This window comes from Xyrauchen texanus, chromosome 23, assembly GCF_025860055.1.
Source record: "Xyrauchen texanus isolate HMW12.3.18 chromosome 23, RBS_HiC_50CHRs, whole genome shotgun sequence".
NCBI classification, from domain to species: Eukaryota; Metazoa; Chordata; class Actinopteri; order Cypriniformes; family Catostomidae; genus Xyrauchen; species Xyrauchen texanus.
The window spans coordinates 31,808,524-31,823,549 of NC_068298.1; the positions used below are offsets into that span (position 1 = coordinate 31,808,524).

The window sequence follows — 15,026 nt, forward strand, 5'->3', positions numbered from 1 at the left end:
TCACATTGCCTTGTTATTTGAACTCTTAAATTGTTATTAGTCTTAAATTGCCCCCGTCTCATCTTTTTGGAAGCATGGTGGAATCATCTGATCTGAAATTTTCACAAGATAAAACATCGTATAATGTGTAGATGTGGTGCTTTCAATACAGCAAAGTTTGAATATAATTTACAAATCACTCTTTTATTAGCATTTTTCATAGTCCCAACTATTTCGGAATTGGGGTTGTTCATCATAGTATTTCATTGTACATCGTAAAACATTGTTTGTATGTAGGAAATCATGTACATTGCAGTGATTTTGATAGTTGCTCTAAAATGTACTTGGTAGGGATACAACTTTGAGTTATTTATCTTTACTCACATAGCCCTCTTAGATTGTTTACTGGTATGTATGCAAGCTTTTGAAGAAGTAAAAAAAGAAAAAGAAAAAAAAAAAAATGTTAACCTGACTGATTAAGTACTGAACAGTTGATGAGTACTGGTAGTGAACAAACCTACATACATCATTTAAAATCTATTTATTAAAAACAATTATATAAATATATTATTTTCTTAAAAATACAAAATAAAGTCTAATGACTTGAAATAATACTGGATACATCAGATAAGTGTTCCTGTAGTTGAGATAGTGACTCCTGCATTTCCATGGGGAGAACATGGCCAATGTCCTCTGCTGCACGACACAGAAAGGCCTCTGCTGCCACTCGCACTGCTGACGGTGTCACCTGGTCATGTCGCGTCCAAATCGGAGCACGCGTCCTGTCAAAACGCTCTGTGATGGGACAGCGTAGGTGACCTGGGAGGAGAATGAATAAAGAGGTAATCCTATTTCACTATTTAATGTGGTCATATCATGCAGAATCAAAGCGAGCATTAGGTACTATTAAAACATAGTTAGCATTTTGCAATTGCGTATTAGCTGAAAATAGCTGTGTTAGCATTAGCCCGTCACCTGTCACCACCTCTTCATAACTGAGCATCAGCATCCACAGAAGTTGGAGAAGTTCATCCCACTTCTTCCATCTCTCTGCTCCATCCTTGCACAACATGCATGGAGATCATATCAGTTCAGCTCATGTTATATGGAACATCAGTGCTAAATTTAAATCTGCTATAGAGCAATGTAATGATGTTTTCTGTTTTACAGAGGGGTCTGAAGATAGTGATGAGCTCTGGACGTAGTGTAGCAGCAAGCTTAGGGACATTGGCAAGGGTTTCTTCTGAGAACAAGCCTCATCCAACAGCAGCTCCAATAACTTGTACCTCAGCAGCTTGCTCTCCATTGTACTTAACAATAAGAGTCTAACACATGACAAGAGAGTTTTGTTAGACTCTTGCATAAAATGCACTGTTTTAATACAAAATGACGAGAAAAAAAAAAACTCAATTTAGAGTTAAGAGTAGATTCAATCAAAGCTCTAACGGACTGCAATACATAAAGAATGCAAGCAGGTTTTTTTGGTTCTCTGTTTTGGTTTTACCTTAATTGCCGACATGGAGACATGCTGTTAAGACCATGGAAGAGCTCTTGAGAAAGTTTGCTTGAACTGCAGGTTGGGGTCTTGTCCACCTCCAGGGCCAATGTCAGCATCCTCTGAAGCGATAATACAATCCTGTAACAAATAAAGTAAACAATTTGTCTATCCATCTTGCATCGGCTGGTTTGATCCATATTCATGCTAAACATTTTGAGTAGAAATATGAGGAATAGGAACAATTGGATACTAGTGCAATAAAAGAGTTCACTCATCCACTTATATCAGAAATTGAAAAAAAGACATGAATGATGTCATGGTGTAAAGTGAAAAAAAATTAATAGGTACTGCTTGTTTGAAAAGACAAAAGTACTTTAACATTGGAAATTAATATATTCTGTGATTACTATATGATACTGCATTTATATCAACAAAATGAACACTTAACATACTTAAGATAGTTGTCCTTCTCTTTCTTTGGATATTCCACATCATTCAAGTGGGTCACTGATTTCTTAGCAACAGTCATCATCCAATTAATTATATCCCTAAGAGGAAGAATCATAAGTCTTATTCACTAATTATGCATAATATGACCACATTGTAATTGTCATTTTATAAGATGTAAATTCTGCTTGCATTGGTGCTCAAGTAACGGAGAGTTTACCTCACCTGACCTGTCTGAACCTTTGGTCACAAGACAGCATTGTCTTTGCAATAGATTGTTGAAGACGCTGAGTTGTGTGTTTAAACTGAAAGTCATCTTCTAAAACCTGCAACACATATTGCAGAAGCATGTTCTTGATGTCTGTCCGTAACCTCCTAGTGTCCTCCTTAAGACACCGAGCACAAAGTGTTAGAAAATAATGCTATTTAACAACAGTTTGGAACTACTAATAATATTTTTTCTTACTTGTTCCTCCATTACCGACGTCAGCAGTTCCCAATCCCACGGGACTGTAGATGTATCCGCAGGGTGGTATCTTAACATCGAAAACAAAACAACATTAAATAATGCTCAGAATCAGTAGTATTTACAGATGTGATCATATTCACCTCTGTGTTTTCATCAGTAGGTTATAGGCCTCTATGGCTAGAACATCGGGGCTCTGTGGGTCCAAAAAAATCCCCCTGAGCAGATGTGTTGTGATATCCACAGGTGGACAGTACCGAGGCTGAATAAAGTCAGAGAGCAGCTGAAGAGTGCCCTCTGGGTAATTCTCCTCAATAGTGCTGTAGACCAAGCTGAGGCTCTGACGGCACAGGGGTTCAGCCGAGCCATAGTGTTCATCTTCATCTTCCCCTTCACACTGTTGAAAACAGACCATGACTGAATGAAATAAATTGCCTATGGATATCCTAGAGTTTCTGTGGGGACTGCAGTCCCTGGAAACAAGGTAACACATTTTGGAAAATGTTCTCTTTATGTAAGCCAATATGGTCTCTAAAATGACCTAAGTAATGACTTCCCAAGGGAGGAAAAATAAATAATTGTACAATTCTACCATGGTTAGGGTGAAGCAGCAGGGTATGTCCAGTTGCCACTTTTGTCCTGAGGGCCTTTGAAAACACAGAGGACTGTATGATTGTAATTAATATAAAAAATGAGCTAATTATACTTTGTGCAGGGATGAAGATTGTTTTACTCTTGGAGTCAGGAGTGGGCCGCAAAACAGCGCCCCCAATATGCCGAAAGGGGCCGTGATATGCACATACCCCCCCAATCAAATCCAGGGCCGATTTCTCTTCCCAGTCCACCCCTGCATTGAGTAACAATATGAATTTCATTTCATCAATATTTTTATCAATTCATCAATCTATTAAAAATTTCTGACCCTTTTAGCTGATTATTATTTTAGGTTCCCTTGCAATAGCTTTATTTGTCCATTATGAAAGATAACCATGGCTTTACTACAGTAAGCATAGTTCAACTTTGTATTTGCAGTAAACCATAGTAACAACAAATATTACCTTGGTTTTTCTACAGTAACCACATGTTCAGTAAAACAACAGTTATAGTCTAATACAAAGAAGAAGAAAAAACATGGTTACTAAAGTTTTATTATATTATTAATTTGTGGTACAATTTACCATAGATTCTAAAATAAAAATAAAGGGAAAAAAGGAAAAATGCCCTTTACGCAATGTGCCGATTAATTTGATTAAGTAATCGCAATTAATCTCATACTTTATATCAATATTTGCATAAAAAGGCCCTAAATAAAGATAATTTAGAATGTAAGCATAAAAATAATTAGAAACTTAATATACAATAAATATTTTAATTGAGATAATTCAAATGCATGACATTATATACATATTTTGTGGCAGCAAACAAGTTAAGCATTTCTATAATAAAAAAAAGTGTTTTAAAGTGAAAATATTGTGATTTTTTCCATATCATTGAAAATAACTCTATTATTACTCTAAAATAACTATTATTCAGTCTGAGCTATTTTTAAATGTTGGTCTATGTTAGGGATACCCTGAGTTTTTTGCAGAACAAGTATGAGTACCAAACCTTCCTTTTTTGTCCTCACGATACAATGGCTGTTTTTTTTTTTATTACCCTCTCCCGGTCTCTTCATTGGACAGGGAGAGGGGTGTTAAATAACGTGTTATTATTCATATAATTTATCACACTTAAATTGACAACTCTACCATTTATATATCAAAAATAGAGAAAGAAATCTTACCATGTTTGGAACCGTTTCACCCATACATTGCCTCAACTTTCTGTACTGAGCCAGACAAATATGTTGTCTGCCTTCTATATTGTCTTCAGAAAGATCTGACACATTATCTAGCACATCTTCTTTGTCTCCACTACTGCTTGTGCTTGTCTCCCAAAGACCTACTGAAGGGCATTCAAAGGATCGTGGATCTAAATCATTTCTTCTGAACACTGCTCTCTCTGAAAAGGCTGGTGAAGGGGGCAGCGAGACAGGAAAGCTAAAAGGACTACTTAGCGAGCTCTCTATAGACAAATCAGGTGAGTCTGCCATTGTATCACTGGCAAGGATCTCTGTGGAAGTGGGACTGTTGGGTTTACTGGACTGACTGTGTCTAGATATAAGTTCTGGGCTACAGGGGGGCGATGCCCATGATGAGGTAGATATGGAACGGGAAGAATGCTGTGGCAAAACCTGAGTGCCTGGCATTTTATGTAGGTGCTCGCTTTCACCCATATTCAAAGTTTCACAGCCCCTGTTTGATGCAACTGGATTGCACACAGACCCAGTATGAATATCAGAAAGATGCACAGAACTTTGAGGTGATTGTTGACCACTGCAAGTTGTAAATGGATGATCCTTATCTTCAGGCTCATTAGATTCATCAGAGAATATATAAGCATCTACCTCACTAGGGCAGTAATATGGACTGTCAAGGCTATAAGACGAGTGAACACTGGCATTCCATAATTGAGAAGAATCAAGATTTCCTTTGTTTTCTTGGTTTGCTCCTACGCTACTGGCAGCTAGTGATGTGACACTAAGTTGTGTGTCTTTAGTGTTCTGCAGTACATCTACAACGGAGTTCTTCAATACCTCAGATGAACTTTCAAAAGGTATCAGGCTTTTACTTGAAGAGCTGCAAAGTCCCAAAGACTTGTTGTCCCAGCTCAACTGCTCAGACGATAGGCAAGAATTACAATTAGTGTCCTGATGCAAAACATCTCCTGTCCTTTGGATATTCAGTTCTGTGAAAGAGTTCTCCTGATGGAGTGACTGAACACTGCTCCCTATAAAGCATCCTGAATTAGCTCCATCTTTTCCAAGATTGTTGGTTCGAGATTCTGATTCTTGAGCACTTCTAATAGCTGTTGGTATTACATGCACAGAATACTCCACATTCTTCTCTCCACTGTCTACTGATGACAGAGCCAATGATGAATTCTGCAGCTGCACATCAACATCATCAGGAGGAGAGTCGTCACTGAGATCTATCACCTCTAAGGTGGAACAAGTATCTTTCCTTGAGTATCTTCCCCTGGGAGGAACCAACTTATGGCCTGTGATATCGATGAGGACCTAAGACAAACAAGTAAATAAAATGGAAAAAAAAAAATCATCATTATTAATGATAAAATTTTGAGAAATGTTCTAGGTTTAGCCTACGTTCTGCATCTAAATGATCTGATCAAGTATGTGTCACTGAAAATGCAAGTTATACACACAGCAAGCTAACTGAATCACGAAATGAAGGCATGAAATAAGCCGGTTAGTGGATATCAGTAATGAAGCTAGGTAGCTGTTCGCTAGTGTTATGCTGGGTAGTGGAAGTAGGAGAAGGCAGACGGGAGTGTGGATCCAAATGCGGGCTTTATTAAATAAATAACAAATAAGAGAACACAAAGAAAAGTCCACAATGGGAAAAACTAACTTAAACACAAAAGAACACATGGCTGGGAGAACAGAACACGAAGGGCAGGTACAAGGGCAAAGGCATGACAGGAAACCATTCACGACATATAACCATACAACGATCGACAAGGAGTGGAAAACACACAGGGTTTATATACACAGACACAGGAGGATCACAAACGACAAACAGGTGCAAACAATGACACAGTGATGGCAGTGAGAAGATCTGGGAATTGTGGGAAGTGTAGTTTTTCACAAGGACAGTGAGACTCAGGGCGGACAACAGGGAAAACGTGACAAGGAACGGGATCGGTGACGGGTGAAACGGAAAACACGGAGCGGACAACAAGAAAACGTGGAATAAACGTGATAGTGAAACAAAGAACAGAGGGCAGACAACACAGGAACGTAACATAACCCCCCCTAGAAGGAACGGATTCCAGACGGTCCTAAAGCAAAAGAAAAACCCACACAGAAGAACCAAAACAAAAGATCCAAGGAGTGAGGGGGTAGACCCGGGGGGACACCGACAGAGAAAAGGGAGCACAGAGACAGACCAAGAAGGCACAAGGGACACGGAGACAGACCACGGGGGCACAAGGGGCAATTAGGCAGTCCACGGGGGCACAAAGGGAAATGAGACAGGCCACGGGGCACAAGGGGATAGTCTGGGAGGTGGCCATCGGACAGGGACAGGTCCAGGAGGCCTAGGAAGCGGCCACAAGACAGGAACAGGTCTGGGGGGCCTGGGAGGTGGCCATCGGACAGGGACAGGTCCAGGAGGCCTGGGAGGCGGCCTCAGGACAGGGGCAGGTCTAGGAGATGGTCGCAGAGCAAGGGCCGGCACAGGGGTCCTGGGGAGTGGCTCCGGGACAGGGACAGGTTTAGGTGACCTAGGGGGTGGCCACAGGGCTAGGGCTGGTTCAGGGGGCCTGGGAGGAAGAGTGGCCCCTAGGGGAGCTGCAAGGGGCTCTGGAGATGAAGCTGAGGGAGGCTCTGGAGGCGGAACCGAGGGAGGTGGCGCCGTAGGAGGCTCTGGAGGCGAAGGCCTGGAAGGCTCTGGAGGCAGAACCGATGAAGGTGGCGCCGTAGGAGGCTTTAAAGGCGGAGGCCTGGAAGGCTCGAGTGACCTGAGAGGCGGAGGCCTGGAAGGCTCTGGAGGTGGAGCCGAGGGAGGCTCAGGAGGTGGAGCCGAGGAAGGTGGCGCCGTAGGAGGCTTTAGAGGCGGAGGCCTGGAAGACTCTGGAGGTGGAGCCGAGGAAGGCCTAGGAGGCGGAGGCCTGGAAGGCTCTGGAGGTGGAGCCAAGGGAGGCGGTGCCGTAGGAGGTTTCAGAGGCGTGGCCCTAGAAGGCTCTGGAGTCTCTGGGAGCAGAGCCATAGGAGGCTCGGGAGGCGGAGCCGTGAAAGGCTCGGGAGACGGAGCCGTAGGAGGCCCGGGAGTTTCTGGGTGAAGAGCCGTAGAAGGCTCGGGGAGAAGAGCCGCAGGACGCTCCGGAGGCGGAGCCGTAGGAGGCTCGGGGAGAAGAGCCGTGGAAGGCTCGAGAGGCTTGAGAGGCGGAGCCCTGGAAGGCCCGAGAGGCGGAGCCCTGGAAGGCTGGAGAGGCGGAGCCCTGGAAGGCTGGAGAGGCTTGTGGGGCGGAGCCCTGGAAGGCTGGAGTGGCGGAGCCCTAGAAGGCTCGAGTGACTTGAGGGGCGGAGCCCTGGGAGGCTCGAGAGGCTTGAGAGGCTTGAGAGGCAGAGCCCTGGGAGGCTCGAGTGGCAGAGCCCTGGAAGGCTCGAGTGACTTGAGGGGCGGAGCCCTGGGTGGCCCGAGAGGCTTGAGAGGAGGAGCTCTGGAAAGCTCGAGAGGAGGAGCTCTGGAAAGCTCGAGAGGAGGAGCTCTGGAAAGCTCGGGAAGCTTGAGAGGAGGAGCCCTGGAAGGCTCGAGAGGCTTGAGGGGCGGAGCCCTGGAAGGCTCGAGAGGCTTGAGGGTGGAGCCCTGGAAGGCTCGAGAGGCTTGAGGGGCGGAGCCATAGGAGGCTCGAGAGACTGGAGAGGCGGAGCTCTGGAAGGCTCGGGAGGCGGAGCTCTGGAAAGCTCGAGAGGCGGAGCTCTGGAAAGCTCGAGAGGCGGAGCTCTGGAAAGCTCGAGAGGCGGAGCTCTGGAAAGCTCGAGAGGCGGAGCTCTGGAAAGCCCGGAAGGCGGAGCTCTGGAAAGCCCGGAAGGCGGAGCTCTGGAAAGCTCGGGTAACTCGGAAGGCGGAGCTCTGGAAAGCTCGGGTAACTCGGAAGGCGGAGCTCTGGAAAGCTCGGGTAACTTGGAGCTCTGGAAAGCTCAGGAAGCTCGGAAGGCGGAGCTCTGGAAAGCTCAGGAAGCTCGGAAGGCGGAGCTCTGGAAAGCTCAGGAAGCTCGGAAGGCGGGGCTCTGGAAAGCTCAGGAAGCTCGGAAGGCGGGGCTCTGGAAAGCTCAGGAAGCTCGGAAGGCGGGGCTCTGGAAAGCCCGGAAGGCGGAGCTCTGGAAAGCTCGGAAGGCGGAGCTCTGGAAAGCTCGGGTAACTCAGAAGGCGGAGCTCTGGGAAGCTCGGGTAACTCGGAAGGCGGAGCTCTGGGAAGCTCGCGAAACTCGGAAGGCGGAGCTCTGGAAAGCTCGGGAGGAGGAGCCCTAGAAGACTCAAGAGAGTTGAGAGACTTGGGAGGTGGAGCCCTGGAAGACTCGGGAGGAGGAGCCCTGGAAGGCTCGAGAGGCGCTGGCTTTAGGACGGGCATGACCACTGGCGCTGGCTCTTGGACGGTCACGGCCACTGGCGCTGGCTCAGGGACGGCCGAGGCCACTGGCGCTGGCTCAGGGACGGCCGAGGCCACAGGCGCTGGCTCAGGGACGGCCGAGGCCACAGGCGCTGGCTCAGGGACGGCCGAGGCCACAGGCGCTGGCTCAGGGACGGCCGAGGCCACAGGCGCTGGCTCAGGGACGGCCGAGGCTACAGGCGCTGGCTCAGGGACGGCCGAGGCTACAGGCGCTGGCTCAGGGACGGCCGAGGCTACAGGCGCTGGCTCAGGGACGGTCGAGGCTACAGGCGCTGGCTCAGGGACGGTCGAGGCTACAGGCGCTGGCTCAGGGACGGTCGAGGCTACAGGCGCTGGCTCAGGGACCTCTGAGGCAACAGGTACTGGCTGGGTGGCCGTGGCAGGCGTGGGCTCTGGCTCGCTGGCCGTGGCAGGCGTGGAGTAGCGAGCAGAAGCTTCTGCCCTCCTCCTTCGGGCTGACGAGGTTGAGCGCGCTGGCGCAGGAGCAGAGGAAACTGAGCACACCGGCTCTGGAGCGGACCAAACTGGCGACGCTGGTTTGTGGACCAAGGCAGGCGTGGAGGTTGGCTTGCTGGCAGGTGGGGCAGGCGCAAAAGGACGAGCCATGGAAGACTGGAGGGTCACCACTGCGGGAGGAGAGGCAGGGTCTTCCTCAACAACGCCCACAGTGAGTGACGAGCCGCAGACCAGCAAAGTGTCCTCCACGAATTCCAGGAGAGTCCAGCCGCGCGTCGCCGGTGGCAACCGCTCCTTGCTTAACTGTTCAGATTGCCCCTGAAGAAAGCCACCAGGGAGGAGTCTGGGACGTCCGCGACACTCGCCAGCTCGAGGAAGTCGCGGATGTGGTCCTCCACAGGACGGTCCTCTTGTTTCAGGCAGAGGAGTCTGAAGTTCGCCTGTTGCACCGCTGGATCCATTGTGGTTCGATCGTTCTGTTATGCTGGGTAGTGGAAGTAGGAGAAGGCAGACGGGAGTGTGGATCCAAATGCGGGCTTTATTAAATAAATAACAAATAAGAGAACACAAAGAAAAGTCCACAATGGGAAAAACTAACTTAAACACAAAAGAACACACGGCTGGGAGAACAGAACACGAAGGGCAGGTACAAAGGCATGACAGGAAACCATTCACGACATATAACCATACAACGATCGACAAGGAGTGGAAAACACACAGGGTTTATATACACAGACACAGGAGGATCACAAACGACAAACAGGTGCAAACAATGACACAGTGATGGCAGTGAGAAGATCTGGGAATTGTGGGAAGTGTAGTTTTTCACAAGGACAGTGAGACTCAGGGCGGACAACAGGGAAAACGTGACAAGGAACGGGATCGGTGACAGGTGAAACGGAAAACACGGAGCGGACAACATGAAAACGTGGAATAAACGTGATAGTGAAACAAAGAACAGAGGGCAGACAACACAGGAACGTAACAGCTAGTACCTAGCTATCTGGCTAATATGATAAATCATTGTGTATTGAGCAAGACAGCACTGACAATGCAATACAGCTAATATCGACTGAACTACAACAAGTACTACAAAATCAACACAACTGTTGTTTATTTATGTAGGGTTTAACAGGGCTAAAGGCTCTGTGGGGTAAAAGGCTCCATTGATTTTATTTTCTCCCAAAACACTAAGTAGCAACAAAAACTACCACAGCACTATCCTACACACCTGTTTGTCGCTATGCACTGCAAAATTTTCCTGTTACATGAGATCTTTGTGCGTATTGTCTAAAGGTTTATTTTGAGGCAATCTGAACTAATGTTTTCTATTTTTTAAATTTAGCAAATTTATGAAGCTAATGAAAATCCCTAAAATTAACACATTTATTTTAAGACAAAATACTTATTTATCATGTTCAGTTTTGTTTAAGGTCTTTAAATAAAATAAAATTCAATAAATGTTAAATAAGTGAAAGGATAGTATTTGGGGTAAAAAGGCCTCCTGTTGCAAGGACTAAAGGCCCCTATTTTTAAATGTTCAAAGTGGGCTCACGTTGACTCATCCAGTCATAATAGAGATTAGTTTGTTTATAGAGTTCTTGAGATGTAATAAAAGGCCAAATGTGTTTGAAATTATCAGGAAATGGTTGACTATTTTGAGTAAGCATCATCTTAATTTGTTACACAAAAAAACATCTTGGTGTCTCAAAATGATTTGTATTAGTTGACAAACTGTCCCCTATATCTATTGCCCCGGTATTTACATGATATCACTTTAAACCCTCTAGGGGCCTTTTAACCCAAGTGAAGGGGAACTTAAAAAAAAAAGAAAAGAAAAACGAATTTTAATCGAAACAACCTTCCATTATTATTTCTTATCACAGAAATTAGGTTGCTCCATCAATATTCAATATAAATAAATAATATATATATATATATATATATATATATATATATATATATATATATATATTTTTTTTTTATTATTTTTTTTTACCTTGATACATTCTGTGACCATGAAAAAAAAAATCAAAATTTCCTTAAGGGGTGCATTTAGCCCGTTGTACCCTACTCCTTAGTGAAAAAATTTTCATTATCCATAGCACTGTTGAGGGCCGCATTAACACAGCTAACATGGGCTGAAGCCCAGAGGCCCACAACTTCCAGGGGGGCCCCTTTTGTCTCATCCACCACCCAATTCTCCCCCTTCCACATTCATGGGAGGCGTGCATCTACACACCTTCAGTGGGAGATGCTGTAGTAAACACTGAGATGGTGCAAAACTGTGAAAGCCATTGAATATTCCTGGAATAACAGTCCACACCCACAAAGCACACTTGTTGTAAAGCACACTTTTCTTCACAATGAATGTAACAAACATGTAAAATGCATTTTCTTTCCCATTAATGGTATGGCATGTACATCATGATAAATATCAATATTGAACGATACTAAAAAATTATTGTGATAATATTTTGGGCCATATCACCCAGCCCTAAGTACACATGTATAATTAAACAAGATATTTACTCACAATATGTTATTTTCTCTCTCAATATTTACTCGAAACTCCCAAAAGTTCCATTATGCATTTAAAAACCTGTCGGTAGAATTTGAAACAAGGGAGAGCTGCTGGAACACTTGTTATTATCGGCCAAGCAGTTATTGGCCGATAACAACCTCAAAATGGCCAAATATCAGCAGATTTATCAGCCTCAGAGATATATTGCTAAATCATAAATATACAAAAATACCTAAAATAATGGAAGAGGGAAGATTAATTAATAAACAATTAATAAAATGAATAGGCTAATATTCAAATTATTTAAAGGCAACATGACGTAACTCGCTTAATTAAAATCAGATATATCTAGAGAAGGATTTTACAGGTTTATCTAGCCTACCTCCAACTACTTAGATGTTTTAAATAAACAAATATGTGTAAATTAAGTATTAAATGATGAAACAATATTTTACCACAATATCCTAATCCGTTTTGAACTATCTTCAGGTATCGTCTCCTGCGCGCGCACAGAACAGATTCCCGCTCCCGCAGAATGACCGCGCGCAGCAGAGCTTTAAGGAAGCACGTGCGGTTGTATTCTCTTGGAAAGAAGCGCAAATGTGCGCGTACACAATAAACAAATTGCCCAGGCGATTTTACATATGTAAACCATCCTGTTCGGCATAGTAATGACTTAAAAAGCAACCTGAAGGGGAAAAAAGGAAAGCATTGAGGTTATATTTAAAATGCTTCCAAATAGAATTAATTAAACTTACAGGTGTGACTGGGATCCATTCTGCTCGGATAAACGGAGCAGCATCTTCTTTGTAACTAATAACCTCTAAATCAGAGTCGTCGTCGCTGCCCGAGCTGACACAAATAATGTCATCCATTATTCCGTCTCACATCATCCTATTAGTCGTGACCAGGGGCAAATTAGTCGTTTAGGAGAGCGTGAATTGTTAAATATAGAATATATGCAGGGCACGTTGTTATTTAGCCAGCAAAAGCACATGCAAACAATCACATAACTGAACATATCTGTATATACATCGTGTAAATATTTTTCAGTCAGTCATCTTTCCGTCATGCAGGTTACAGTTAAACAAGACTTAAGGTAAACAAAAGCATGCAACACGTAATTAAATTTAAATACTAGTCGTCATATAGGTGTAAAATTATTTGGTTTCACTATCGAAGGGTTTGACCGTGTGACGAAGAAGGTACTTCCGCAAGTGAAATGTTGTCAGTGTATGCGGAAGTACGTTATAACGCGAGTTATTTAAACAAAATGCAACATGGTTTGCAAGATTATTTAGTCATGTTGTATGCAACAATATATACCCATTGAACAAAATTATATCTGTACATGAGTTGTGTAGAATTGTAGGCTTGCAGCAGCGATGTCATTGGCTTATATAGATAATATTTACAAGCGTTTGGAAAGGGGATGTAGCTCAGTGGTAGAGCGCATGCTTTGCATGTATGAGGCCCCGGGTTCAATCCCCGGCATCTCCACTTTTCCTGGTTTTGGTCTGACTCGTTCGTTGTTTGGTAGATCGTGATGAAAAGAAATGTTTTGATCAATGATGTGTAGCATTATTTATTTTTTGCCCAGATCTATTTATTAATGAAAAAATACATAAAAAATGCAGCTCACACAAATCAATTACTTGAATACAACTTAATTAACATATTATTAATTGGTGAGTTCAATATCATGCTATATTTTTTATGACATTTTTACTTTATTATGTAATGTGCTGTAACCGTCCGGAGACAGCATAAAAAAATACATCAAAGTCTCATTAAAAGCTGAAATTCTTAAAAACAAAAACATTAGCAAGAGGAGTGCAGAATAATCTTTTATTATTGTTTCTTAAAATAATATATATATATATATATATATATATATATATATATATATATATATATATATATATAACAAATTTGTTTTAAAATATGATGAAACTTGTCCACAAAATAAAAGTAATGTGGTGTAACCAACATGTAGGTTGACATTTTGCTGTCATGTGACCCCAAAACAAAACATGAAAATGTTTTATGAAAAGGCACATTACAGTATGTTCAGGTCATTTTGTGTAACCCTGAGAAAACATCTTGATATTCTTGACTCAAAAATACCTTGAAAAATATGTTTCAAAACTTTGTTGAAATTTAAGATTAAGTTGCGAACACAAATTTATTGAAGGTGCAAGAAATGTAATACCTTTTACTTGATGGATACACAACATAATGTTTTAAGATAAAGTCATTAAATTATTATTAATGTTACTATTTATTTATTTATATGTTGAAAATATTATCTATCTATCTATCTATCTCTCTATCTCTCTATCTATCTATCTATCCATCCATCCATCCATTCATCCATATATCTGTCTGTCTGTCTGTCCGTTCATTTATATATCTAGATTCAATACATACATACTTCTGTACTCCTGAACAGAAGAATGAGTGATTCACTGGGTGTCTATATGATCACACCGGAAGTCGGCACGTTGTTTCTGAGTATTCTGGTACCCTAAAATTGCCTACATATGCCAGCTCACTGACAAGCGGCATAATCCAGCATGTCTCAGGAAGTAATTACGTTTATATAATCAGTTTCGAGTGGGATTCGGAGAATGTATTTTTCCCTCTAATATTACATTTATACTCCACTGATGTTTAGGTTTGGGGTTTGGGTTTAGGGGGTTCAGTTTATAAAATATGCATTCGTCTTCACTATATTACATTTATGCATTTGGCAGACACTTTTATCCAAAGCGACTTACAGTGCAATTATTACAGGGACAATCCCCCTGGAGCAACCTGGAGTTAAGTGCCTTGCTTAAGGCCACAATGGTGGTGGCCATGGGGTTAGAACCTGTGACCTTCTGATTAACAGCCCTGTGCTTTAGCCACTACACCACCACCACTCCCCGTTTTTTACAGCCTGTACAGCTGAAACAATTCACTTCACAACTCGCTTTGGTGCCCCTCTGTGGACATTTCACCCAGAAAATGCAAGAGGTCCTCACTGCGGACTGTAGCGCAATGATGCCACCGACATCCATTACGTAGTGGATTAAATCCATGTTTTAATGGATTTTTAACATTCAGAGCTATGATATATTGGATGTTTTCAATGCAAACGTTTTATTCAGTGTGCAAAATATGTAGCGTTATGTGTAAATAAAAAGTCAGAGAGTGTAATAATGATTGTATTTCCTTAAACTTTTTTATGTTATTAGTATATTATAGCGTGTTAATAACTTTTGAGCTTCGGGATTTTTAGTCTTCTAATGAGTATGAGAGGTTGCTGAGTATTTGGAATGAATTTGTTTGGAATATGAATGATGACTATTATATATGTATTTTTTCGAGAACATATGCAGTCCTATTTCTTCTTTAATTTATTTTGGTATAACATGTTT

At 42.9% G+C, this 15,026-nt stretch overlaps 1 protein-coding gene and 1 non-coding gene across 3 annotated transcripts; one reads left to right on the forward strand and one right to left on the reverse strand.

Moving 5' to 3' along the window:
- Positions 1-182: 182 nt before the first annotated feature.
- LOC127617291 (SUMO-interacting motif-containing protein 1-like) lies at positions 183-12,804 on the reverse strand. Of its 2 annotated transcripts, none has more exons than XM_052089245.1 (10): positions 12,363-12,804; positions 4,174-5,508; positions 2,534-2,787; positions 2,391-2,460; positions 2,150-2,250; positions 1,930-2,025; positions 1,484-1,615; positions 1,148-1,304; positions 955-1,039; positions 183-798 (listed from the first exon to the last, which is right to left on the reverse strand). In XM_052089245.1, exons 1-10 carry the CDS (start codon positions 12,477-12,479, stop codon positions 575-577), a joined length of 2,571 nt encoding a protein of 856 aa, XP_051945205.1. In that variant the 5' UTR covers positions 12,480-12,804; the 3' UTR covers positions 183-574. The 2 variants fall into 2 exon arrangements, with proteins under 2 accessions (XP_051945205.1, XP_051945204.1); XM_052089244.1 differs by having other exon boundaries at positions 2,150-2,310.
- Positions 12,805-13,032: 228 nt separating this feature from the next.
- trnaa-ugc (transfer RNA alanine (anticodon UGC)) lies at positions 13,033-13,104 on the forward strand. The gene has a single exon. It is a non-coding gene; the product is annotated as a tRNA-Ala (tRNA).
- The last annotated feature ends 1,922 nt before the right edge of the window (positions 13,105-15,026 follow it).